The sequence below is a fragment of the Chrysemys picta genome, chromosome 11 (assembly GCF_011386835.1).
Source record: "Chrysemys picta bellii isolate R12L10 chromosome 11, ASM1138683v2, whole genome shotgun sequence".
NCBI lineage: Eukaryota > Metazoa > Chordata > Testudines > Emydidae > Chrysemys > Chrysemys picta.
Window position 1 is genome coordinate 20,505,036 of NC_088801.1, and position 27,329 is coordinate 20,532,364.

The 27,329-nt window shown below is 39.3% G+C and overlaps 1 protein-coding gene and 1 long non-coding RNA gene across 6 annotated transcripts in view; one reads left to right on the forward strand and one right to left on the reverse strand.

The window, feature by feature from the left end:
• LOC135974323 (uncharacterized) overlaps positions 1–27,329 on the forward strand; it is a 211,413-nt gene that overhangs the window by 158,006 nt on the left and 26,078 nt on the right. The window lies entirely within an intron of this gene.
• Positions 1–27,329, reverse strand: part of LOC101938743 (von Willebrand factor D and EGF domain-containing protein-like) — a 251,180-nt gene that overhangs the window by 38,017 nt on the left and 185,834 nt on the right. For all 5 annotated transcript variants that reach the window (XM_065561612.1, XM_024106535.3, XM_065561614.1 and 2 more), the window contains 3 exons: positions 13,407–14,324; positions 1,091–1,186; positions 205–300 (listed from right to left, as the gene is read on the reverse strand). In XM_065561612.1, the coding sequence (XP_065417684.1) occupies positions 205–300; positions 1,091–1,186; positions 13,407–14,324 (1,110 nt within the window). The remainder of the gene's footprint in view (positions 1–204; positions 301–1,090; positions 1,187–13,406; positions 14,325–27,329) is intronic.

Here is a 27,329-nt window from a genome sequence, read left to right on the forward strand (position 1 = left end):
CACCTACAAAATCAAAATGTGCATTCTCCATCGCTAAAAGGCATTTTCTTCTTTCATATTTACATGCTCAGTACTAGCTCCTCATTTATTTTTTTATATTAATTCCTGTAGTAATTCCCAGTATAATCAGCATATTGTGCAAATCACATGGATTTCAGGTAGAGAAATGAATGCATGAGACACCAATGCTTTCTAAATGTTTACCTGTTTCACAAGAAGGACTGCTCCATCCAGTTTTGCATTTGCACTCATCTGGTGACACACATTTCCCACCATTATGACAATGTCTATTGCATATCACTGCAAAATAAGCAATTGATTTCAAGGGTAAATTTAAACATGCAAAGGATTAGGGCCAGATTCTGCTATCAGTAATACTGATACAAATTCAGCAGCAGCAACTCCACTGCAACTAAAAGAATTACTCTGGATTTATGCTGGTAAAACTGAGAGCAGAATTTGTCCCTTTGGGTTTTTTTTTTATCATTCACATTTTTGACAAAGTCTTGCATCTAAAATTCTTAACTTTTATGTATCTCAACTATTCTGCTGCAGAGCTAAAATTATTTTCCTGTCAAGGCAACCTGATATTTAAATCAGATGCAAGGACTGCAGTTATGAAACTGTAATATATGTTTTGCCATTCAACTAATATAAAGTGTTTTGAAGGCTGATTTCCCCCACCCCCACCCTGATGTTCTATATATTGAACCTATTTTGTAACTTGTTTAGCACAATAACATGAATCTTAATAGCGAAGCTTGCCTGTTTGTATTCTCAAAATTAGTATTACTGTTTTCACTCACACAATCTTGCATTTCACAATCGTTACTGTAAATAAAGCTTTTTTGACCATAGGTGCTTTTATGTAACAAATATTGATACAGATGTGCATATTTTTACATAACACAAATGTACTTTTGGAAAACATATTCCAAGAAATGGTTTAGCCAGTGCATTACATATATTATACTTCAATTTTCCTGCTCTATTCAATCATAATTTTGAGGAAAAATATAGGCTTTTTGTGTTTTATAATTTTCTGCAAGTGCCAAAATGGGGGTGAAAGACTAAATAGACTTATACATACTTGTTTCACATCTCGGACCAACAAATCCATAAGCACAGGAACATCTATTTTGAGCCACACAGGTTCCTCCATGCTCACAAGGTGGATCACACAACACTATACAAATCACAATTAGACAAGTGTAGAAAGGAACACAACTTAATATACTACATAATAGACTGAGCAAAGAGCTCTATGCATTTATGAGCCCAATACTCACTACTTTTTGATTTCCTACAATATCATTATTATTTTAAAATATTCTACAAAGTGGCTGCTTACAATACCATTATGTGGGAAAAACAGGTATCACCTTAATAATACGGGAGTAACGATGCAAATATGATATAATATTACTATGGGAGTGACCAGCATGGTAAACCTCTGAACATACACATTTTGAACTAGATATTTTTAAATGTTTTAGAAGCCTCGGAGTGAACAGACTGTTTGTGTAGTTAATATGAAAAAGTATTAGGTATTTCTTCTAGACTTGCGAATGCTCAGTAAACATGATATGGTGTCAGAGCTGTACTGAACCAAAGAAGGAGTAATTACTTCCTCCAAGTGCAATGGCTTTGCAAGGAAATTTTGTAGCAAATGCTCTCCATTTAAGCAATAGTTTTTGAATTTTTAATCAGCAATGTGGGGTCTGCAGAGAGAGCAACTAAACCATAGGCAATACATTTCTCCACAGGATGTGATATTGTAGCATGCCATGGCTTTCTTCCGAAGGAAGAAGAGGAGGAAGCATATGGTACAAATCATAGATAAACTTGGGAAGTACTGCAACTCCAGAAAAACATCATTGTGCGAGACAGTGGGTTTTTATTTGAAATGAAGGCTATTATGAGCCAGTTTAAATAGTAAACGTGAGTTTAGGGAACTATGTGATTCAATAAAATTGAGGTTTCTATGTGGAATACAAATGACTAGTCAGAAGCAGAATGCTGCAGGAAACTCCCTGAAACGTTGACATGTAGATTCAGGCTCCCAGTGACTCTGTATAAAATAAGCTGCTAGTAAATATGGCATGATTTCAAAGGGAAAAGCTAGAAATAAGAGGAATCCAAAATAGGATTTAAAAAGTTTACTGAAATCTAAAATTTCTATATGCTAGTGGGAAAATTCACCCCGTACAGAGGACCAGCACAAGGCCTATGTACCACTTGGTTCCCACTTATGCATTCTTTAGAGCAGTGGTCCCCAAACTTTTTCTGTCACGTCTCAACTTACTCGTAATGTAATCTATCCGTCCACTCCCCACCCAGCCGTAGCTGGGGCCAGGAGCCGGGGCTGGGGCCAGGGCAAGAGCTGAGGCCGCGGCCGTGAGCAGAGCCGCAATCAGAGCCGGGTGCCGCAGCTGGGAGTGGGGCCATGGCGTGAGGCCATGGCTGGGACCGAGGCTGGGGCCAGAGGGAAGTTGGGGGCAGAGCGGGGCTGAGTGGCGCTTCCCCCTGTGGGGGCTCTCCTGCCCCCCCCCCCCCGTGCTCCCACCAAATGTTCCTCTGTGCCCCCTTATGGGAGCTGCCCCACAGTTTGGGGACCCACTACTTTTGAGGGATGAATTTAACCCAAGAGGAAATACATCACACAATTAAAAAGGAATGTAGCCACGTGCTTGGCAAACAGCAAGGCATTGATTTAGATCATTCTGTAAGTACATGGACTACAGAAGAAACAGCAGGTTGGTCCACAAATCTAAACGTTAATGGCAGAGTTGTATCTGTTAAAATGGATATGAAGATAATGCAATGTTATTCCAAGGAAAATATATAATATATAACTACCTAAATCTAAAACAAAGCTTCTTCCACATTCAGAGAATAAAGTATTACTAGAAGGGAAAGTAACTATTACAACTTATTCTTAAAACCAGTAACACTTGACAATACTTTTTCAAAAGATAAATGGGCACCTGCCACTTATGCTGAGTCTGAAAAATTATGCCACCAAGTTATCTTAAAAATGTTGGGTGTACACACCACACAATTACATAAAAAGTAGACCGAAAGCATAATGAGAGACATTTGAGATGATTTCCTAGACCTAAGATATCTGGATAGAGAATAGCACATGAAGACTAACAAATCATTAACTGCTGTGATCCAGCTGACAAGAAAAAAATATATAACATGAAGTAAAGTGAATTAGTTATTGAAAAGATACACACACTCAGCCTGTGCAACTGGAAGGCTAAATAAAGTATAGATGGATCCACAAGCTGCAGGGATTCACATGATTTACATAAAGCCATAATGTGAACATTATCCTTTCAAAAAATTTTAAGTGGCAACTAAGTGCTCAGAAGCAAAAAATATTCCATGTCAGATGCAGGACATGCATTTTGGTAATAAAAGTTAGAGAAGGCATACTCTAAGGAAGTGATTTTAATAAACCACTTTGACACTAACAATTTAAATGAATGGTATTTGGTATTAGTTCTGCTCCTGAGGTATTTTAATGCATATCGTTGGTGTTGAAGTTGTACTGGATGATTATTTAATTTGGTCAAAAGTCCTTAAACACAATGAAAGATGTAGGCAAATTATGCATTTAGTGTGTGAAATACATAATCTTGGGACATTTTTTTAATGTATCTGTAGTGGAAAAAAGTTGAACAAAGATGGATTAATTTCTGACCCAGATAAAATAAAAGCACTTCTTGAAACACCAATTCCTAAACATAAAGAGATCTACAGAGGCTCATGGGTATGATAAACGGTTTGGGGAAAATTTTAATTCCAAATTTCTAAGATCAATAGATCTTTAGAGAATTGCTGAAAAATGATAATGCCTCAGATTTATAGTACAGATATAAAAAGGCATATCAGTAAGCAAATACTTAGCATCAGTTTTAACATAATGAAGCCAATTCCACTGCCAGTATATGGATTTTATGAAGAATTAGTTGTATGGCCAAGTACCAATATATTAAACAACAAACGTGTCCTTGTTCCATTTGTAAATGGTACATGAACTGTCCTGATTTCTGCAAGTATATTTATCAATCGTAACTATTCACTGAATAACTAGATCATTTTTTCAGTTTAGGATTGTGATTGGTCATCTAAATCATAGTCTTGTTTTTGCTATCTGAATGGATTACTGGAACTTTTAAAACAGGAGATAAGGAATAGCAGTTAACAAACAACAAAAAACTAATTCTCTTGATAGTGCATGTCATGATATAACATTATAAACAAGACTTCTGTAAAGGAAAATAAAGTGTCTCTACTCTATTAGAATTCTTTTGACCATGTCATGAAAAAGAATTGATAAAGGAGAAGTGGTTGGCATAACTTATTTGGACTTTCAAAAACCTTTAATAAGTCTTTCAACAGGCTATTTAGAAAATTAAGTTTATTTTTATGGAGTGCATTTGTGTTTATTTACGTAGTTACAGTAAGTCAAAGCTATAGGGTTTACATTTTGCTCAGATTAATTAGTTATGTAGTTGCAAATGGCAATCTTAATGTTTACATTTCCTGATTTCTTGTGATTTTTTAACTATGCAGCCTTCAATACTGCATTAATATAGTTTTATGAATTTGAAATCCGTAAGACTGAAGAGCTTAGCTGATTTGCTTTGGGACCATACTATGCATGTAAACTGTGACATGAAGCTAAATTCAGTGTTGATGTAAGAGTGCACAACTCCATTGGTGTCAACATTTGCAATTCCAGGCTTGGCTGAAATCAGGAAGTACAGAGGTGATTGAAAAGGGGCCTGGGATGGGGGGAGGAGCGGAGGGGAGAGTCAAACTTTTCTCAAACATCTGAAGAGGTTTATGTAGCTTTAGTTTAAGTTTAGCAAATAAATCTTTCCCAAATTTTATCTGAACTAATTCATTCACCTATGATAGCTATTGGAGTAACTCATGGTGTCTCATACTGCTGAATTTTCATGATTCTAGAGTAAATTGTTCTACTGAATATAATTATACTTGGAGGAAGCAGACGAGGGAAATAATGGATATTTATAAAGAAAAGATATTTGGCATTGATCCTAAATTATGTTAAGTAACTATAGCAACCCATATCTCTGGACTGTAACAGCCTGATCCAAAGCTTACGGAAGTCAATGGGAGTCTTATAGCTTGGAAACTAGGAGCCATTGCATTAGTCAATCTACTGTATGCATGTGCGTTTGAAAGACTGCAACACAGGGATAGCATTTGCATACAAGATTTTCTTTATTAATCAGGAATGAACAATGTTCGAACACTATACACTTTTCTGGACACACAGGTGTCTAAAGACAGGCAGCAGTGCACCATGATTTTAAAGTACATGACCATGTGCTTTATTTCATGTGTGAAGATGGTTACATAAAATTTGTGTGACCAAGTACTATGACAGGCAATTTAAACTAAGTGATGTTCAAATGTATTATTCCTTCTTTCACTGTGTATTTTGCATGAAAGACATCAAGTAATTATGTCCACTTCAGTGGACTTCCTTCGTCCTGCCCTTTCCACATTTTAAGATGTATTTGAACTGTGGAAAAAACATGCTGTTTGTGATGTCAAAACATTTTACACTTATTGTGACATTTTAATATTAAATATAGGTTAAAGAAATTCTGCTGCTGGAGAGAAGCAGAAGGTGAAAACAGCATGTTAGCTGCAGAGAGAGAGAGAAAGAGAGCATGCGCTATCACATAGTATAAGAAATGCATCTAGTAGGCCATTCCCTCAGTAATAGAAATACAATGTGTGTTTTAAATTCTTTTCTAAAACATATTTGCTTTATATTAGGAAACACAATTTCCCACAAACATTTTATAAATTGTACAAAAGTATCAGAGTGATTTTTTTGTTTAAAACCTTTTCGGATGGCATAAAATTTCAATAAGGAGAGAACTATTGTGACAAATAGTCAATCTTGCTGTCAAATTTATATAATATTTATAATTTAAAACCCAAAGATGAGAAGTTGAGATGTTATTAGTGTTTTCTATGAACATCAGATTTTTTTAAAAGAAAAAATCTACCACAACCCTCACCTCTGAAAGTACTTTCATTGTGTTTAATTTTTATTTTAAAATGAGATCATATCATTTTTACAGGTCTTGCCGCTATACCCTTTGGAATACCTGCAAATATCAGGGACTGTGCACATTTTGAGACTCAGTTCTACAAATTGCTTAAATGTTATAGACTTGTTACTTAAACTCTAGGAAATGGATATGCAGCCTGTACATACTATGACTTGCGGACCTGCATACTTTCCAGTAAATCAAGGGTCCATGTTTGATTTCACTTATGTACTATTCTGTTTCAGCATTTGAGAGAACTAAGCAACACCAGAACAGACCTTCATTGGAAACTGTTTACTGTAAAAATTGTAAAATTATTTCTCTTCCAACACAGATGACTAGAACAAGCCTACGATAGGTAGAGATAAGGTTTGAATACGCACACGAAAAAAAAAAAAAGAGTAATCTGGCCAGCATCCAACATCACAATTTTCCATTTGAATAAAAATGGATTGAAGCCTTTGTTTGAATTTAGGGCACATAGAGAAAGAAGATACAGTGAAGGTGTATAACAAAAATGTATAAGTGACAAGTATAGATTTTTAGATTGGCAATCTGTTTGCCATGGTAGAGCCCAATACAGTTCCCATTATAGTAAATGGAAAGAATCCCACTGATTTCAATGTGCGTTGAATCAAACTCAACATTCCTAGTACAGTACGTTTGTCTTTGGTCAGGATATACTGCATTTAAGAAGAGTATTTTATTCATTTCCATTTCTAAGAAGTATTTATGAGCATCTAGCACATTTATCAAAAAAGCAACAATAAAAGCATCAATCTTTTAAAAAAAATTACAGTCAGCTTCATTAAGCCGAAGTATCATAGTGAGCTAACGCACATCTTGGATTGGGCCCCAAACAACAGATAGAAAGGACTGAGGTCCACCAATGCCCAAGACCACCTACACACAATCACAGGAAATGGAATATTTGGGCGGGAGAAGTATTCAGCTAATCATACTGATGATCCTTATGAGCAGCCTTCAACTACTTGAAGGAGTTTCCAAAGAGGATGGAGTTCGGCTGTTCTCAGTGGTGGCACATGACAGAACAAAGAGCAATGGTCTCAAGTTGCAGTGGCGAAGGTCTAGGTTGGATATTAGGAAAAACTATTTCACTAGGAGGGTGGTGAAGAACTGGAATGGGTTACCTAGGGAGGTGGAGGAATCTCCATCCTTAACGATTTTTAAGGCCCGGCTTGACAAAACTCTGGCTGGGATGATTTAGTTGGTGTTGGCCCTGCTTTGATAAGGGGATTGGACTAGATGACCTCCTGAGGTCTCTTCCAATCCTAATATTCTATGAGTCTAAGGCTGAAACCCCCATTGGCACATAGTCCTTTCCAATATACCCTGGAAAAATATTCTTTTCTGTCCCAGATTCAAATACCACCTCGACCACTCTGTGTGTGTGCAAGAATCACCTTGAGTAAATATTTCATCCTTTTCATATCCCAAACTATGGTTGGTGGCTAGAGGACAGATTCTCAAAGTCAGTGAGAATTAAGCACCTAATTCACCTAGATGTTTTTGTAAATCCCACAAAATCCTGCATTTTTAGGTGCATAAGTACCTTTGTAAAACTGGCCCTAAACTTCCCCTTTAGTCACATCTATGTGGATAGTAGAAGACTCAGCTGAAGAAGATATAGATTATACAATGAAATCTAAGACACTTTTTACCTATATAGCAGTTGTATCCAGTGTATCCAATCTTACAGGGGCATGTGTTGGGAGCTGTACATTCCATATTCCTTCCACATGGATTTTGACAAACAGCTAATAAAATAACTGAATAAAAGTTACAAGAACCAATAAAACACATAAAAATGATTGCTGAGTTAGATAGTAACGGACAGATTCTACCCTTGGTTACTTGTGTAGTTTTCAGCACAGAATTGAGCCAAAGAGTATATCTAGTGCAGAACCCTAGGGGTTCACAAAATGTTACGGGGGTTCTTGGGAAAAAATTCCCTAATGGCAGACAGAGCTGTACCTAGGGACCCCGGGCAGCATGGGGCCAGCAACCCGGAGCCCCGGGACTTCCAAGAGCTAAGCAGATCAAAGCAAGCATATCTATCACACTGAGGAGATTTAAACTTAAAGACTCCTTATAAGAAATGGAAAGGGAGGTGGATATTTTTGGCTGTTTTAAAAATTAAATAGGCAGCTAGTATTGTTTTTAAAATTATTATGAAGAACAAGTTTAAGCTTTGTTTGTTTGCCTGGACTGCTCAAGACCTGAATGCTTGTGTAGGAGGAACTCTTTGAGTTGGCTTCTTAAATACCTTCATGCTGTTTCACATCTGATATTCCTTGATGAAACATAGGAGCCTTGTTTTATAACAGGCTTATTCAAAGCTACGAAAGTGAGATCTTGGAAGAGTGTTGTTGTTTTCATAATGTAATAAAAATACTGTAATGATAAATAATAGTGTGTAATAAGCATGTCATAAAACCAAATTTTATATTTCCAAGATCACTGCTTTTATAATTTATATTCATGTAAAGGAGAAAATCCAAATCCCTGGAAATATTCATTTTTAGGAGGGGATTCGTGAGACTTGACATCTTAGTGAAAGGGGTTCACAGGTTGTTAAAGTTTGGGAACCACTGATTTCTAGTGTAAACTGTTAAACTTTCAGAGTGACACATGCCCCTCTGCAGAAGGCTGGCAAAAAGTATATGCACTGCCAAGCAAAACAAATGTCTAGGCCTTTTGCACAGGGCTGTATTTCATAAATGTATCAGGACAATTAAAAAAGCTATTAGATTTTGATGATATGGCAGCTCTGATCACTGTTCCTAAAATAATCTCCCATCATAGCAAACAGGAAAGTAATAAGAATGACTTTCAGGCTGGGAAATAAATAGGAAATAGACTTTTATTTCATGACTAAAAATGCCGACAATGTAGCAACAATTCTAGTTAGGCTGTATTTCTGGATTTTGTGCAGAATGTCTTGTCAGACTAATGTCAAGAAAAATGTATTTGAATTTTTGCTCAGTTTAATCAGTTGTGACTATCTGCTGTCAAAATTCCATTTCCAGTAGCTTTTCCTTTCCCATTAAACAATTTATAATTATTATTCATTTGGTAATGACAAAGCTGTGACTTTTCCTCCTTGACAAGTGGCCATCCTTAATTGTGACTATTAGTGCACTGGTTCTAGAGTCACTCCCCCCGCCCAGGAATATTGTAAGACCAGCATATTTTGCAGAACTCTAGAGACATCACATTTTCAAGAGAATATCTGTTCCAAAATAGGTTTTATTTTCTACAGAAAACTTTTGTGCCCATATAAAAAGGGATTAGAATGAAAAAATCCTTCAAACTGCTCCTAAGGCAATACCGGTTCAAGAAATAGCCTCCATTCCACAGAGATCGACCTCTACCTGCCCCTACTGCAAGGATTGTTAGCTGTCAGTAACTCTACATTGAACATGGTTGGGGGTGGAGAATTAAGAGTTGAGCCATGCGTTTGGCTTGAATTCTATGGTCTTGATTCTAAAGGTGTAGATCTGCCAATAACAAGCACAACAAAATACCAGAACAGAATGTTCTGTTGACCTCATTTCCAATGTTGAAATGATTCACCTGGGATAGAAAATTACAGTACAAGCTCCATCCCCGGGTACCCTAAAGAATCCTATATAACTTAAACAGCTGCTCCTAGTCACTTACTACTGTCTGTATGCACCTTGTTAAATAAAACTAACCCCAGAGGAGGAACAGCATTTCCTTCCATATTTTAGTAGTTAAAATGCCTTTAAAGTTACAGGCCTACATCACTTTAGTACAGTGGGAAATGGAAGCAAGAACATAAATAACATATTTCATTATGATTTAAAAATCATCACAGTGAACATTTCAGAGCACCAGTCTGTGAGGATATGTGGCACGTTAAAGTTAAAATGTACTGGACAAAACATGCAAAAATATATTCTGAACAAGAATCCTGTTTTGGCTAGGTATGGCTTAGATGAACTAATTTCATCTGTTGTTTCTCTGATTCTGTAGATATGGTTTAAAAAAAGGCACTGAAAAATAACAGCTCTGTAAACGTTGTGGAATGTCTAACACACTTGGTCAGTGATTAGCAATGTGCCATGAACCTGCTGAATGTGTACCACTATTATTTATTGGCAATACAGTACTTGTCCTTTAAGGGTATGTCTACACAGCAAAGAAAAACCCACGGCTGGCCCGGACCAGCCAACTTGAGTTTGCGGGGCTCAGGCTGTGAGGCTGTTTCATTGGTGTGTCGACTTCCAGGCTTGGGATGGAGCCCGAGCTCTGGGATCCTCCCACCAGGCTTCAGCTTGAGCCTTGGTCTACACGGCAATGAAACAGCCCTGAAGCCCGAGTCGGCTGGCACGGGCCAGCTGTGGGTTTTTCTTTGCTATGTAGACATACCCTCTAAGGACACTTGACGCTGATCCTGATTTGTTTTAAGTTTCTCTCCTTCACTTCACAATGTAGGTTAGTCCTTTAGCACAAGCAAACGCACTCATTTGTGTACACATGCACAAACCTCAATAGGCCCCTGGCCCTCCTGTTTCCTTTCTGTAACTCTGCAGGTGACTGTAGCTCTCTCCTTCTCAAACCTTCAAGAGGTTCTATCTCCATGACGTGCTATAGGGCCTCACTATCTCATCTTAACACTGAACTATTAATAAATAACAATATTAGTGCCTTCCACTCAGAAACGACAAAGCCCTTTACAAACTGAGCACTTAGGACCAAAGTATGGTGGTGCTATAGTGAAAGATGGGGAAAGGCCCTCCTCTCAGCTCACCTGCAGAGGGCTGAGCTGGTGCCAGAGAGTGCAGGAGAGTTAGGGAGGACTCTCGCTCTGCCTGCAGAGCTGGTGGTACCAGAAAGAGCAAGGTGAAGGCAAGATGATAGCCCTGCTCCCACTTACACTGTCAGGGAGCTGCTAAAGAGAGTGTTCTCAGTCAGAGCTGCAGCACTTTTGGAAAATCTGGCCACTTCATTTAGATACCTAAATCTGAGCTAAGATCATTGAAAAATCTGCCTGGCACATTCAAAAGTAGGAGGGTTATTTGGACGGAAGAGTCTCTTAATGAAGGATCTCAAAGGAGGAGGGAGCCACAACTATGTTTAGAGTCAGAGAAGAAAAGTCTTTGTCCTAAATGAGGAAAGAAAAACAACAAAAAAAGGTTGGTTTGGTTCAGGAGAAATATTAAACTCTGGGCTGATTCTTATTTGCCCCAAACTAGTTCCCCTAGGCTTAATTTTGAGCACACATTTTAAAAAAATAGTCTGGATTCTGTCACAAAATAAACATCACTTACTGCAGTATATATTATCTTGGAATATTTTCAGCCATTCCTGTTAAGCCCAGGTCATATTTCTTAAGCACCACAGGTATCAAACCTTGCTACAGATGGGCTGCTTCCTTTATCTAAACAAATTCCATTATGAAATAAGATGGTGGCAGCTCTCAGCAGACGGTATGAGGCTGTCGTCAGTTTCACTCATTGTTAGATCACAATACTGGAGATGCTGCATCCAAGCGTAAAGATTTCAAAAAGCTTGGACTCATTCGAGCTTTGATCATCTGCTCGGTTTTGTTGTCTGTTCTTAAAGGGAACTATTGTTTCGGGGAAATCAGTACCGTCCTGGCTGGACTGTCAGGTGTTTCAGCAGAGATGATGGCAGTCCTTAATGCAAGGAATTATCATCATCTTTCCACCCCCTGTCAGGATGAGTCTGCTGCTTTTGACATGGAAAGAAACATCAACAGCTGGGGGTACAATAGATGTTCCTCAGGCAGATCCAGGAAGGGAGGCATTTTTGGTCCTGTTCCAGACAGGTGCACAGTAAAACTTTTGATGGAACAGGCTCATAGAAGAGACAGACTTGTTATTTAGTCAGGTGACATGGTTAGCAGCAAGAGAAAAATAAAGGATGTTTGTGTATTGTATCATCAAACTCTGAGACTGAGAATTATGTTGGTAATAAATGATTTCATCTTACGGACTCTGTAGAGGGATTTGCAGTAGGTCTAGTGATCCAAGGTGAAGAGAGGGGAGCTAAGGAATGGCAGCTAAATTATATATTTGAAGAAAAATAACAATCTACTTGATAATGCTGCTTATATACAAAGAAGATGTGTGTGTCTCTGTAAGGCCAGAATTTGGGAACCAGCCATTCTGTACTAAGTATGGCTCTGGGAGTGCTCTGGTTCTTAGACTTCTGGGTATCTCTCCTGTCCCTGGTGCAAGATAGGGCAGCCTCAGGACTGCACTGCCTTATGCCTGTGTACCCTTCCTGGGCAAGTTCAGGAAACAGCTGGGGGTTATTGTGCTCGTGGTGTGGCCCCCTTTCCTGGGTAGATTCCAATATGGCTCCCCTAGATTGGGAACAGTTTGCTACATGGCCCAGAGAGGGCTACAGCTTCTGTACCCCACCTGGGGATTCCACCATATTGTGGGAAGCCAGAGGAAGCCAGTAAAGCCAGCTTGAATGCCGCTGTGCACTCCCGGAGCAGTGTAAAATAACCTTAGTGGGGGGGGGGGCAGAATCTGGCCCATTATTTGTGTGCATAACTTGAGAACGTGAGTGTAAAAGAGAATTAAACAGACAATGCAAACATTTTGCCTATTAATCTTAGCAATGCAAGGCTAGTTACTGTATCGGCTTTTCTAAGTGATTTCAACAGAGGATTTAATGATAGGTAAGCGAATTCACTCCTTTTAAACAGTATATAATACTATTGTTTCTCTGAGGTCCTTTAAGCTGTCTAATAAATGAGTCAATAGATTATGAATACATTTCTGGAACTATGCAGGTCAGGTGGCAAGGTCAGTTCCCTATTCAGAATGCTAGTGATGGGATTTAAAATTGCTTTCCAAGGTAGCAGAAACTTGTTGTTTAGCAAAACCTAAATTGTCCATGGCATATGAAGTTTGTGTGGACTTCTGGAGCCTAATTCAGATCTTTCTTACACCAGTTTTACATGATTGTAATTCCATTGACTTCAAAAGCATGACTCCTGCCTTAAGTCATGGTAAATGTAATCAAAATCAGGCATGCTGTTTCTATTGATTAGACACTGGCAAAATAAAAATACCATTCATCTTAGGAAAAATCTGTTTGTTTTGAGCAATAAAACAAGTTTGTTCATTATTTCAAAAGAAAACCAGGCTTTGAAAAAAAATGTGATCCCAACTGACAAATCCCACAAACTTACAATAAAAAAAATCATTTTGCACCGTGATTAGCATCGAAAATATTGAAGGGTATTCAGCAGTTTCTTTTTTCTCTTACCTTGACATGTAATTCCATCACCATTGTATCCAGGAGGACAATGGCCACATTTAAATCCTCCATCTTTGGCTGGCTCACACTGCACTCTGTTAAAACATGGCGAATTAGCACATGTGATTTTCTTCTTCGGATGCAGCAGCCCATTAATAGTTTTTGATAGAGCCAAATGATCCACCGCTGAGGCATATGACTTTCTGATTGCAGTTGTCTGTTCTGGAATCCTTGCTTGAACAAACGTTCTGGGAAGTATTGGAAAGTTAGCACTTTGGGGAGCCATACCCGAAAAAGGAGCTCTCAGATGGAATGAGGAGGTTAGTGGTGCTGTCAAAGCAGATGTCCTTGGCTGGTCTGTTCTAAAAGCATGGGCTGGTTTAGTCTTTGTAGTTGCAATCCTACTGGACCGTTTTCCAGGAGAAACGTCAAATGTTGGCTGGATCCGTCGAACAGCATGTGGCCTTGTAAGTAATAAACTTGTGTTCTTATCATGATGGGGAGAAACAGTCCCAGCTGCATGTGATCTAACATTTAGCTTATAATCAGAGGAGATCTGGGTTGTCATTCTGACAGTTGCTGCTTTGGGGTTAAGTTCTTGGAGCAGAAGTAGATCATGTGTAGAATTTTTTATTTTTACTTTATTATGGGAAGATGCTCTTTGAAGTAGTGAGGGGTCTGGATCAGTATTCCTTGTATCTGATGCCTGAGGATGGGAAACCCTCCTTTTCAAAATAAGTGATTGAATATCAGTGACTGTGGGGTTTCCTGTCATAAGGTAAGTGTGTTCTAGTCTTGGGATTTGAGCTTGGGAAAGTTTAGAATAAATATTTCTTGACTTTATGACAACTTTTTCTTGATAGGAGCCTTTAGCATCTATATTATCTCTCTCAGCAGTATCTGTACGACTGTAGGAAGATCTTGACACTAGAGTTAAAGGAAGATATGTATTAGTAAATCCACTAGTCTAAATCCACAAACAGAACAATGATGCATCATCTTGATCAATAAGTAACAGGGTATCATCAATACAGAAGAATGAAATCCACTATACACAGGAAGAGACATTATAATAAGTCCTGAATAACTGAGTCTATTATTGTTTGTTTGGATTGTGGTATCACCAAGGAGCCCAGTTGTGAATCAGGGTCTCCTTGTGCTGGGCACTGTACAAACACTTAGTAAAAAAGACTCTGCCCTGAAGAGCATACAGTCCAAGTATAAAATGAGAGAGAACAGATGGACACGGAGAGGTGGAGCAGAAGGAAATGATGAGACAGTATAGTTTGTATGATGGACAGTGGTTCTGGCACACTAGCCACTATCAAATTTTTGTAGGCATCGTGGCAAAGGAGGGTTTTTTAAGGAGGGATTTGAAAGAGGAAAATATGGTGGCTTTGGGGATGTTTATGGGGAGCTCCTTCCAAGGAGGAGCAGCATGGGAGAAAACAGAAAGGTGCTTGTTTGAAAATTTAACAAGTGGATGATAAAGGCTGGCACCATTGGCAGAGTTGGAGTTGGGGTAGACTTTTCAGTAGTTGTATGAGATGCTAGATGAGGAGGGGATGGGCTGTGAAAGGTGTTGAAAGTGAAGACAACTAGTTTGAATCTATTCTTTCAGAAATATTAATTGCCACATGCTATGTCTAATGACTGAAGAAGCTATTTTTAACAAGTTCTGGCATGCTCACTCCATGGCATGGGGCTCATTTCAGGCTGTGGGACTGTGCCCTAGGCATACAATCCTTACATAATTATTCATCACTTTTTATATAGTTGTTTAAGGACTACATAAATATCAATAATCTTTACAATGCTCCTTCTGAGGTTGGTGGTATTACCATAGCTAACCAATGAAAAATCTGAAGTACAGAGATTAAGTGACTTGACAATGGTCAAGGAGAGTTACAATCAGAGCAAGGACTGGAACACAGGAGTTCCTGGCTCCCAAAGCAGTGTTCATTGAACTAGTAAAGCATATCTTTCTCTCAGCTGATGAGGTTGTGTTATTTTCTCTCCTGGAACACAATGGGGCATTGTGCCAGAGTTGGACGCTGGTAGTGATTCATGCAATGGACAACAGAAGTAAATAAATACAAGTATTGTACTGCACAATACAAGATTGACAAATGATCAGAAGAGTGTGGAAAAAGGGGCAGAGGAGAGAGGAAAGAGGGAAAAAGAATTCAGAGATAACAGAGAAAAAGAGAAAATAGGAGAAGTAAAGGGATTTTTAAAAATGAATGAGAGAAAGATGAAAGAAATATCCCCAGAGATAATTATCAGTCACAGACAAGAAGTACTGCTTCTAGAAAATTCAATTCAGGGATCAAGAAGCAACAGGAGTGACAGTGGAGGCCTGAACAGCCACTTTGACAAATTTCTGAAATGAACACTAATAATAGCTTTGAGCTCCAGCCATCACAGTGGAATCATAGATTCATAGACTTTAAGGTCAGAAGGGACCATTATGATCATCTAGTCTGACCTCCTGCACAATGCAGGCCACAGAATCTCACCCACCCACTCCTGTAACAACCCCCTAACCTATGTCTGAGTTATTGAAGTCCTCAAATCGTGGTTTAAAGACTTCAAGGTGCAGAGAATCCTCCAGCAAGTGACCCGTGCCCCACGCTGCAGAGGAAGGTGAAAAACCTCCAGGCCCTCTGCCAATCTGCCCTGGAGGAAAATTCCTTCCCGACCCCAAATATGGCGACCAGTTAAACTCTGAGCATGTGGACAAGACTCACCAGCCAGCACCCAGGAAAGAATTTTCTGTAGTAACTCAGATCCCACCCCATCTAACATCCCATCACCGACCATTGGGCATATTTACCTGCTTATAATCAAAGATCAATTAATTGCCAAAATTAGGCTATCCCATCATACTATCCCCTCCATAAATTTATCAAGCTTAGTCTTGAAGCCAGATATGTCTTTTTCCCCCACTACTCCCCTTGGAAGGCTGTTCCAGAACTTCACTCCTCTAATGGTTAGAAACCTTCATCTAATTTCAAATCTAAACTTCCTAATGTCCAGTTTATATCCATTTGTTCTTGTGTCCACATTGGTACTAAGCTGAAATAATTCCTCTCCCTCCCTAATATTTATCCCTCTGATATATTTATAAAGAGCAATCAGATCTCCCCTTGGTTAGGCTAAACAAGCCAAGCTCTTTGAGTCTCCTTTCATAAGACAGGTTTTCCATTCCTTGGATCATCCTAGTAGCCCTTCTCTGTACCTGTTCCAGTTTGAATTCATCCTTCTTAAACATGGGAGACCAGAACTGCACACAATATTCCAGATGAGGTCTCACCAGTGTCTTGTATAATGGTACTAACATCTCCTTATCTTTACTGGAAATACCTTGCCTGATGCATCCCAAGACCGCATTAGCGGCTCATAGTCATCCTGTGATCAACCAATAGTCCGAGGTCCTTCTCCTCCTCTGTTACTTCCAACTGATGTGTCCCCAATTTATAACCAAAATTCTTGTTATTAATCCCTAAATGCATGACCTTGCACTTTTCACTATTACATTTCATCCTATTACTATTACTCCAGTTTACAAGGTCATCCAGATCTTCCTGGATGATATCCTGGTCCTCCTCTGTATTAGCAATACCTCCCAGCTTTGTGTCATCCACAAACTTTATTAGCACATTCCCACTTTTTGTGCCAAGGTCAGTAATAAAAAGATTAAATAAGATTGGTCCCAAAACCGATCCCTGAGGAATTCCACTAGTAACCTCCTTCCAGCCTGACAGTTCACGTTTCAGTACGACCCGTTGTAGTCTCCCTTTTAACCAGTTCCTTATCCACCTTTCAATTTTCATATTGATCCCCATCTTTTCCAATTTAACTAATAATTCCCCATGTGGAACCGTATCAAATGCCTTACTGAAATCGAGGTAAATTAGATCCACTGCAAATTACCTTTGTCTAAAAAATCTGTTACCTTCTCAAAGAAGGAGATCAGGTTGGTTTGGCACGATCTACCTTTTGTAAAACCATGTTGTATTTGGTCCCAATTACCATTGACCTCAATGTTCTTAACTACTTTCTCCTTCAAAAATTTTTCCAAGACCTTGCATACTACAGATGTCAAACTAACAGGACTATAGTTACTCGGATCACTTTTTCCTTTCTTAAAAATAGGAACTATGTTAGCAATCCTCCAGTCGTATGGTACAACCCCCGAGTTTACTGATTCATTAAAAATTCTTGCTAATGGGCTTGCAATTTCATGTGCCAGTTCCTTTAATATTCTTGGATGAAGATTATCTGGGCCCCCCGATTTAGTCCCATTAAGCTGCTCGAGTTTGACTTCTACCTCGGATGTGGTAATATCTACCTCCATAATCTCATTCCCATTTGTCATCCTACCATTATCCCTAAACTCCTCATTCACCTCATTAAAGACTGAGGCAAAGTATTTGTTTAGATATTGGGCCATGCCTAGATTATCTTTAACCTCCACTCCATCCTCAGTGTTTAGCGGTCCCACTTCTTTCTTTGTTTTCTTCTTATTTATATGGCTATAGAACCTCTTACTATTGGTTTTAATTCCCTTTGCAAGGTCCAACTCTACATGGCTTTTGTCCTTTTTCACTTTATCTCTACATGTTCTGACCTCAATAAGGTAGCTTTCCTTGCTAATCCCTGGCATCTTCCACTCCTTGTAGGCTTTCTGCTTTTTCTTAATCACCTCTCTGAGATGCTTGCTCATCCAGCTTGGTCTACAACTCCTGCCTATGAATTTTTTCCCTTTTCTTGGGATGCAGGCTTCTGATAGTTTCTGCAACTTTGACTTGAAGTAATTCTAGGCCTCTTCCGCCTTTAGAGCCACAAGTTCTTCAGTCCAATCCACTTCCCCAGCTAATTTCCTTAATTCTTTAAAGTTAGCTCTTTTGAAATAAAAAAACCCTAGTCCCAGATCTCTATTTGTTTATCCTTCCATCTAGTTTGAACTGAATTAGCTCATGATCACTTGAACCAAGGTTGTCCCCTACAACCATTTCTTCTATGAGGTCCTCACTACTCACCAAAACCAAATCTAAAATGGCATCTCCTCTTGTTGGTTCTTCAACTACTTGGTGAAGGAATCCATCAGCTATCACATCCAAGAAAATCTGAGCCCTATTATTATTACTAGCACTTGTCCTCCAGTCTGTATCTGGGAAGTTAAAGTCTCCCACGATCACACAATTTTCATTAGTGTTTACTTCATTAAAAACATTAAAGAGGTCTCTATCCATATCCGAATCAGATCCCGGTGGTCTGTAGGATACCCCAAGCACTATCTCAGGGGAGGCTCTAGTAGCTTTCTTTCCCAATGTGATTTTTGCCTAGACAGACTCTGTCTTATCCATTCCATCACTTCTTATTTCTTTACAGTCTACCTCATCATTGATATACAATGCTATTCCACCACCTTTTATCCTAAATGAATGTTAGTAACTACCAAAGGGATCAACCTGGCAAACTAGAAACTGAAATCTTCCATTTACCTCCTGATCGGGTACAATAGATGCAGTGTAATCTTCCAAATATGCCCCGGTTAATGTGTTCCAAGCTGCACTTTTTGCGGGGTTGGGGGAAGAAGCCCCCTCTAGGTCTGAGTGTTTCTATGACCATTCAGCCTTTGGCCTTTCTGATCAGAATGCCAACAAAGGTGCCAATTGAGCTAACTGTGGTCGTAATATTGTGGGGTGGACATCTGCTCACTATGATAGTTACTGAATTAAGATCTCTGATAGCCGTTTTCCACAGGCAACCATAAAGCTATGAAATATTTATTTTGAATTGAATTTTGGACTCAATTCAAATGTGACTTAAAGGTGACAGTCTCAGTATCCCATTATCCATCCCCAATACTATAGCAAGTTTTCACTAATATGGTTCAATGCAAGCTAGTTAAGATAAGATCATGATAGAACTTTTCTGGCAGAGCCAGTAATTTTTATTGGGCAATTTTTCTAGTATCTAAATAGACAATGAAGAAGCATTCTAAGAGATTGCAGACTCAGTTGTCTGTAGTCAGCAGCTTTCTCCAATCCTGTGTACTTCAATTTATTTTCCATGCAGTCGATCAATATCTTACAATGTATAACCTATTATCAATGCAGAGTGTGATTGGATGAATCTGGTTTTCTCTGTGATGCCAGTGTATGATTACATATTGGCACGGATGAAAATAACAACAAAATGACAGGCCAAAGTACTATGTCTATTATGGTACAAAAATACATTTCCACTCACCGCCAGCCTTTCCACCTACGGTAACTGGGAGATATGCAGTAGTGAAAAGATTGAGTTTTTTTTTTTTTTTTATAGGAGCAGGTAAGAGAATGAGGGGCTGATACACCCTACACTGTTCCAGTTTTATGCTGCTGTTAACTTCATTAATTTCAAACTAGAGTAACATAGTGGTGAATCAAGCCCTGAGACTATAGATTTTTCTTCTTCTTCTCTATCTGGGGACGATTGGGATCTAAATGGCAGGGATCAGATCTCAGAGAATGAACATTTAACCCCCACCCCACTCTGAACATGCTACTTTTGAACTATGCCTCCTGGGGATTTCCTCTACACTGGAAGTCCCCAGACACTCAGTTAAGCCAACTTTCCAGCTACTTTGTACTGGAGCAGCATGTAAGAGCCAGAGAGGAAGCCCAAAACTGACCCACAACATTTGACCTAAGGTCCATCATGACAGTGCTAAGAAGACACAGAACATTCAGATTTTCCTTCTGATGTGAACTGCAATTGCCACCCAAATATTGCACCTCTGTAGTCAAAAAGAAGAAAATCATGCCCATTCTCAAAGTAATAAAGGGGCTATAGGAGCCTGTGAACACAATTGGTCTCAGATACAAGGAAAGGGAGCAGAGATACTCCAGTGCTGCCAAAATCCAGGGAAAGAAATTGACACTGAGAACCAGAAGAAAACAAGTCTAACGCATTTGTTGTCTTCTGGGTTTCCAGTCTTACTTCTGTGCCTTGGCAGGCTTTCCAAAGCAGGCCAAGTCCAAGGCCAGATTAAGGCCAAACGGGGCCATAGATACATCAAAACATAGGCGTCCAGTGTAGACCCTACCCCCTCTTCTCCCAAAACATCAGCAGCATGGGACTCCCTTCCCTCATTTCCCCCGAGGGGAGGCAGCAGTGGATCTTTCTCCCACATAAATAAGCCCTTTGTTTTCAGTTTAAACCGATTTTTACCAAAAATTCCTGTTTTTTTTTTTTTACAAAAGTTAGTTTTACAAAAAGTAGTATTCATTTTTTTCCCAAATTTCACCCTACTTTTGTATCATTCAAATATATAAAAATCACTTGTTTTATTAGGAAGATACAATACATTGCATGAGATATAGGTATTACGATAATGCATTAGTCTGTCTGTCTATATGCAAAGCTGCCTGTTGCAGTAAGGCTATGTATAAGTCTATGTATAAAGTCTAGAAGATACACACAATAAACAACAGGCACGCATGCAAGCTCTGAAGTGCATGTGCATCTGAACATACTGATGAATCTCATGCCCACCAGCTATATATTTCAATCTGTTAGGAAATAATGGTCTAAAGATCTGACACACTGAAATTGGAAGAAAATGAAAATCTGTATCAGAATATGTTTCAGAACACAAGGAAGTATTCAAAAATTCAAAAACAAAAAAAAAAGCCAGGAGAAAAGGATGAAGTTGAATATATGTGCTGCAAATGGTGTGGCCCAATTATTAAATGTAAATATTTATAGGCTAATAGTTTTAAGTCTAGAACAGTGAACTGTTTATTCAAATGAAAAGTTTTATTTGGGGATTAGAGATATATTGTTAAACTCAGAGGTGGCATTGTGCTTTGAGTTCTGTTTTAGTTCTGCAGAAAACTACATTGATGAATGGAATTCAAAGCATTAATCTGCTGAATACTCCCCCCCCCATCTTTCTGTCCACCAAAATAAACCCCAATATTTACCCAGCAAAATTATTACTAATTTTTTTTAAATGATTTTCACCTGTTTTTGTTGTTGTGGTAATAAATCGATAAATTCCTGGGAAAAATTAAATAACATAAAAACTGAAAATGAAGGACCCTACATATAAAGAGACAGGGTTGGCAGCAGGCTCCCCAGCATAGCAGCTGGAGTGTGTCTGCTTAACAGGTGGGCGGGTGGGCCTGGCGCACTGCACTCTTCCCCTCCTGCCACACATATAGTCCTCTTTTGGGATGGTATTGCTAAGGGTAGCACAGAACAATGGGTCTTGGAGTTAACACCTTATTGAGAGCCACAGAGCAGTTCACACCTCTCCGAGCTATTGCTCAAGGCTACCTGCAGACTCCGTTATTGCTGATTTGTTTACATCTGGGTCTCATTTCCAAGCTTTTCTTCACACAATGAGAGCTAGAAATGTTTGTTTCTTTTTTTAAAAAAAGCATACATTCTGATGTAATCACATGACGCCAAGATCTGGAGCCTAACACATGGTCCTATAGTGCCTATGCCTTAATCTAGCCCTCACTATGTCCTTAGACCCAACTAAATACATAAACGTGATGAAGCACTACTCTTCAGCTTAAGATCAAATCCTTCCTCTCGTAAGAATTCTCTGGCTGTGACATTCGCTGGCAATGCGGCGTATTATTGCACCTTTGCATCCTGTTAGCATACCACTGTTTCACAATTCAGTTGATAATTTAAGAATTCACCTTATTATTAACGCAATTTAATACATTTACGGTTTGTATATCTTTAGAGCCATTCACATTTCGCAATACATTCTGTGTAGCACATTTCTCATTCAGAAAAATGTCATCAGAGAAACGCTTTTCTGACATATTATACTGTGTGGCTCATCATTTAAAATTTGAAATACCTACAAACACATACATCTCATTTAAAATGTCAAGAGAGAGCAGAAAAATTATGTTGGTCTAAGGAGTCTTGTTACCAAAGTATAAGGGATCATTCTGTTTATCTCTCTCCCTCTCTGCATTCATACTTTTTTAAAAATTTGCCCAGTGAGAGAGGAACACTGTGATCACATATCTGGAAGAGGAGAAAGCAAGAGAGAAATTTCACAATATTCTGAAAAAGAGTGATCTTATCTTTCCATTTCCCCTGGTCCCAACCTGCCCCCTAACTGGGGAACCTTTCTACTATCATTTGTTTCCATAACAACAGTGTGGTGAAAACTCCCTTCCTCTCATCTATGAACACCTCCTACAACCATCTGTTCACATACCCTTGACTCTCCCATCCCTGCTCTCAAATTCTTCAGAACTGTACCCCATCTAGACAAGTGTCTAGGTTGCTTTCTCAGTTGCTGTAGCCTCTTGCTGTTTTCCCATAAAAAGCAACAAGTCCCAATTCCCCTATCTGGGAACCCTCAATCCCTCCCTCCAAAAAAACCTCCCCACTAATCAACGTATGATCTTGAGCCCCCAAGTCCTAACAAGCACCCGATTTCAGGTTAAATGAGAAACGAGCACATCCTCAATTAAGTTTGGGATGGGAATGTAAGTTTAGATAATAGCTTCCATTTGGGGATTCAGACACAGTTAAACACTGTGCAATAAAAAAGGAACTTTTTGCGCTAATTTAAAGCATAATTAGCATGAGCTGCTTCTTTTTTAATCAATCACCACTTTTAAAAATATGAAAATAGAGAGGTATTAATATTAGCCTTATTTTAAAAATAAATCTTTACATTGTCTTTTAAAATGAGTTTGGTCTCATGCTTGTAACTGTTCTCCCACATCATAAAATGGATTTTAGATGAACTGGCATTCTGGGCCTAAGTGGTGCCTTGGGATGGAATTTACAAGTGGTAAAAGAGATGCAGTGGCAGACATATGAGTGGAAGCCTGCCCACACTATGCCTCATTGAAATCAATGTTATCAGTCCATCACTTCTGTGATCATTAAGTTCACTCACTAATTTATTTACAACAAAATAAAAGAGTGGACATCTGGTTCACTTTCCCTAGAGGAAAGCTTATCCTCATAGAAAAGTTTCTGTTACCTTAGATGGTGATGTTGGTGTAAGGCTGCCTCTGTTAATTCTCTTCCCCAGTGCCCTATATGGAGTCATGAACAATAATGAATATTCTAAGGCACCGACATTCTCCAACTGCTTTCTTTTTACAACAGTTCCATTCTCCATTTTAGCATTTAGGTGTTTTGTTTGTTAAATGTGGCCCCATCTCTCAGAACATCTGCAGCGGTACATACACAATTCTACAAAACCATGCAGAACTTTGCAATGCAAATTTGTTTTGTGCATATGAAATAGAAAATTGCACAGCTCTGCCACAAAGGATTTGCAAAGGAAAAACTGGGATCTCCAGCCAGCTCTGACGTTGGTATCTGCAAAATGATCTGTGTATTCAGAGTAAAGCATGCTCTCAAATTTAAAAAATGAATCTGCTTCATCTAGGCTTGTATTTCTCCACTCCTCCAGGTCCATTTTCTGTGATCATTTAAGTGATTGAATTTTATTCACAAACATTTAAAGAGAAATATTGCAAGCTTGAATGCTCAGATTCTGAGCATAGTCCTGAATAGTAAATTTTAAACTCTCACTCAAGTATTTGTATTAGAATTGCTTTATTTTATAAGGAAGGGGGGACTACTGGACATAACACTGAGATAGAATCATGTTGTGGAGCAGGCAGAAATGGAGAGCTTAGAGAGGCATGTGTGGTAAACATTTAGGTAAGTGAAGGGATACAGTAGGCAGGGGCGGCTCTATGTTTTTTGCCGCCCCAAGCACGGCACTCAGGCGGCCTTCAGATTCGGTGGCGTTTCTGCGGGTGATCTGCCGGTCCCGTGCCTTCGGCGTACCCGCCGCCGAATTGCCGCCAAAGCCACAGGACCGGCAGACCTCCCGCAGGCATGCCGCTGAAGGTTTCCTGACTGCCGCCCTCACAGTGACTGGCAGGCCGCCCCGCATGGCTTGTCGCCCCAGGCACACACTTGCTGCACTGGTGCCTGGAGCCGCCCCTGACAGTAGGCAGCTCAAAACTCTGGATATCGTGGAATCTCCAGTGCTAATTATTTAAATACCTTCCAGTACAGACAAGGGGGTGAAATCCTGTCTCCGCTAAAGTCAACATGGGTATGTCTTCATGGCCTGTGCAAGCCAGCCTCCTAATCTGGGTCGACAGATTTGGATTAGAGGGGTTTGTGCTAGCGCGATGAAAATATCTGTGCAGATGGCCCTTTGAAGTTGCAGCTCAGGCTTTGAAGTCTAGGGAGGGAAGTGGGCAACTTCAAAGTGCTATCTACACAGTTGACAGCTATTTCTAGAACATTAGTGCAACCCCCTGTCTATCAACCCAGACTGAGAGTCTTGCTTCCATGGACTGTGTAGACAGACCTCATGAGTTTTGCTATTCTGCGATTTCAGCAGAGACAGGATTTCACCCACGGTTCACCCCAGAGACCTAGCAGAGAGGCAACTAAATGAGCCAACAATTTCCTGACTGGACCTTTCTTAACAGGATCACATATATGAGACAATAGCTTGTGAGGACAGAAAATTATAGGCCCATCCATGGTGTGGAGAGCCAGAAGAAGGTTATCTTTGTAGCATTCAGGGTCATGTAAAATCCATTGCATGGGTTCTCTGACTCTTGGGGCATTTTTTTAGGAGGGTGGGGGACAGAAATGCTCCCTTTCCACTGCTTTTGGACCTACTGTACCCGCACAAACAGACACAATAATTGGGCCACAGTTAGGGCCCTTTGTTTTTGGTTTTTATTTTTATTTTTATTTTTTCCCAGGGATTTATTAGTGTTTATTACTGCAACAACAAAAACAGGTGAAAATCAGTGGAAAAAAATATTAATAATTTTTCTGGGTAAATATCTGAGTTTATTTTGGTGGATGGAAGAACAGGGAAAAAAAGTATTCAGTAGGGTAATGCTTTGATGAACAGAATTCAATGTGGTTTGCTGCAGAACTAAAACAGAACTCAAAACATGCCACCTCTGAGTTTGAGAAAACAATATATCTCTAATCCCCAAATAAAACTTTTCAGTTTACTGAAAACTCAACAGTTTACTATTGTAAACTTGGAACTATTAGCCTATAAATATTTACATTTAATAATGGGGCCATACCATTTGCAGCACGTACACTTCGCCCTCGTCTCCTGTTTTTGTTTTTTCCCCTTTTTTTTTAAACTTTTGACTACTTCCATGTGTTCTGATACAGATTTTCATTTTCTCTCGATTTTAGTGTGTCAGATCTTTAAACCGTTATCTGCTAGCAGCTTGAAATATGTACATGGTGGGTGTGAGATTCATCAGTACATTCAGATGCGCACATGCTTCAGAGCTTGTGTGCCTGCCGGTTTGTTGTGTTTATACATAGCCTTACTTCAACAGGCAGCTTTGCATATAAACACAGACTAATGTATTATCGTAATACATATATCTCATGCAATGTTTTGTATTTTCCTAATAAAACAAGGTTTTTTTAAAATATATATTTGAATGATACAAAGTTAGGGTGAAAACTGAAAAAAAAACGAATAAAAAAACCCAGGATTTTTTTCAGGAAAAATCAGTTTAAACTGAAAACAAAGGGGCTTAGTCATAATGAGGCACATACTAGCAACTTGATACCATAGTGACTGGACAGACAGGTAGACATTGATAATGAGGTACTATAGCTGCTTATACTGGACTTCATTTAATTTGGGAATACAGCCATTTTGCCCCAGTACCGGCATTATTAACTGTTGGGCCTGATCCTATAGGGGGTACTGAGTGACAAAGAAAGAATACTCCAATATTCCTCCTTTTTCACTGACTTTTCTCAACTCCTTTTTAAAGGACCTGTGACAGCGTACCCCATAAGGCTTTATGGGGGTGTGTGGGGGGGGGAGATGCTTATAAATGTATGTATGACATAACTGGAATATGTTTTGTGCTGCCTGTGCCATGTAATATATCTCCGTAAAGGTTATGGTCTACTATATCTATTCATCCTATTTGTACATATATATCATTTTCTACTTGAGGTTAAGAATATGGGCAGTATGCTTGTTTGGTTTCTAAGTAAGCTTTGTGAGGCATTTGGTCAGCTTCCTTAGGAAGGAATTCACCAGGTTAAGTACCTGATCAGGAAACACTTGGGGAACAATGCATCTTGGAATGCTCCAATCCACATAAGAAGTCTTCCTGGAGACATGCAAGATACCATGTGGACAATGGCTTCGGCCTGTAAAGACTGAGTCATGCAGGGACATGTGATGTGCCCAGGTGACTCCAAAACTCCATCTTGGAGCTGGACTTTGCATAGGAGGAAGGAGAGAGGTCTCTACCCACAAGAGAGAGTCTATTTAAATCCGTGGGAGACCCCTCCATTTTGGTCTTCAGCTGGCTAAGGAAGGGGCCTCTCCACCCCCAGGATACTTGAAGGGAACTGGAACAAACGACAGTAAACTACAGGGGGAGTGAGTGATTGCTGGACCCAGGCTAAAAGGAAATTAGCCTGTAAAAGGGAACATTCTGGAACTGGTGAGGAACTTATCTGTATTTAGTTTGATTAGACATAGATTTGCGCATTTTATTTTATTTTACTTGGTGACTTACTTTGTTCTATCTGTTACTATTTGGAACCACTTAAATTCTACTGTCTGTATTTAATAAAATCACTTTCTACTTAGTAATTTACTCAGAGTATGTATTAATACCTGGGGGAGCAAACAACTGTGCATATCTCTCTATCAGTGTTATAGAGGGCGAACAACTTATGAGTTTGCCCTGCATAAACTTTATGCAGGGTAAAACGGATTTATTTGGGTTTAGACCCCATTGGGAGTTGGGCGTCTGAGTGCTAAAGACAAGCACACTTCTGTGAGCTGCTTTCAGGTAAACTTGCAGCTTTGGGACAAGTGATTCAGACCCTGGGTCTGTG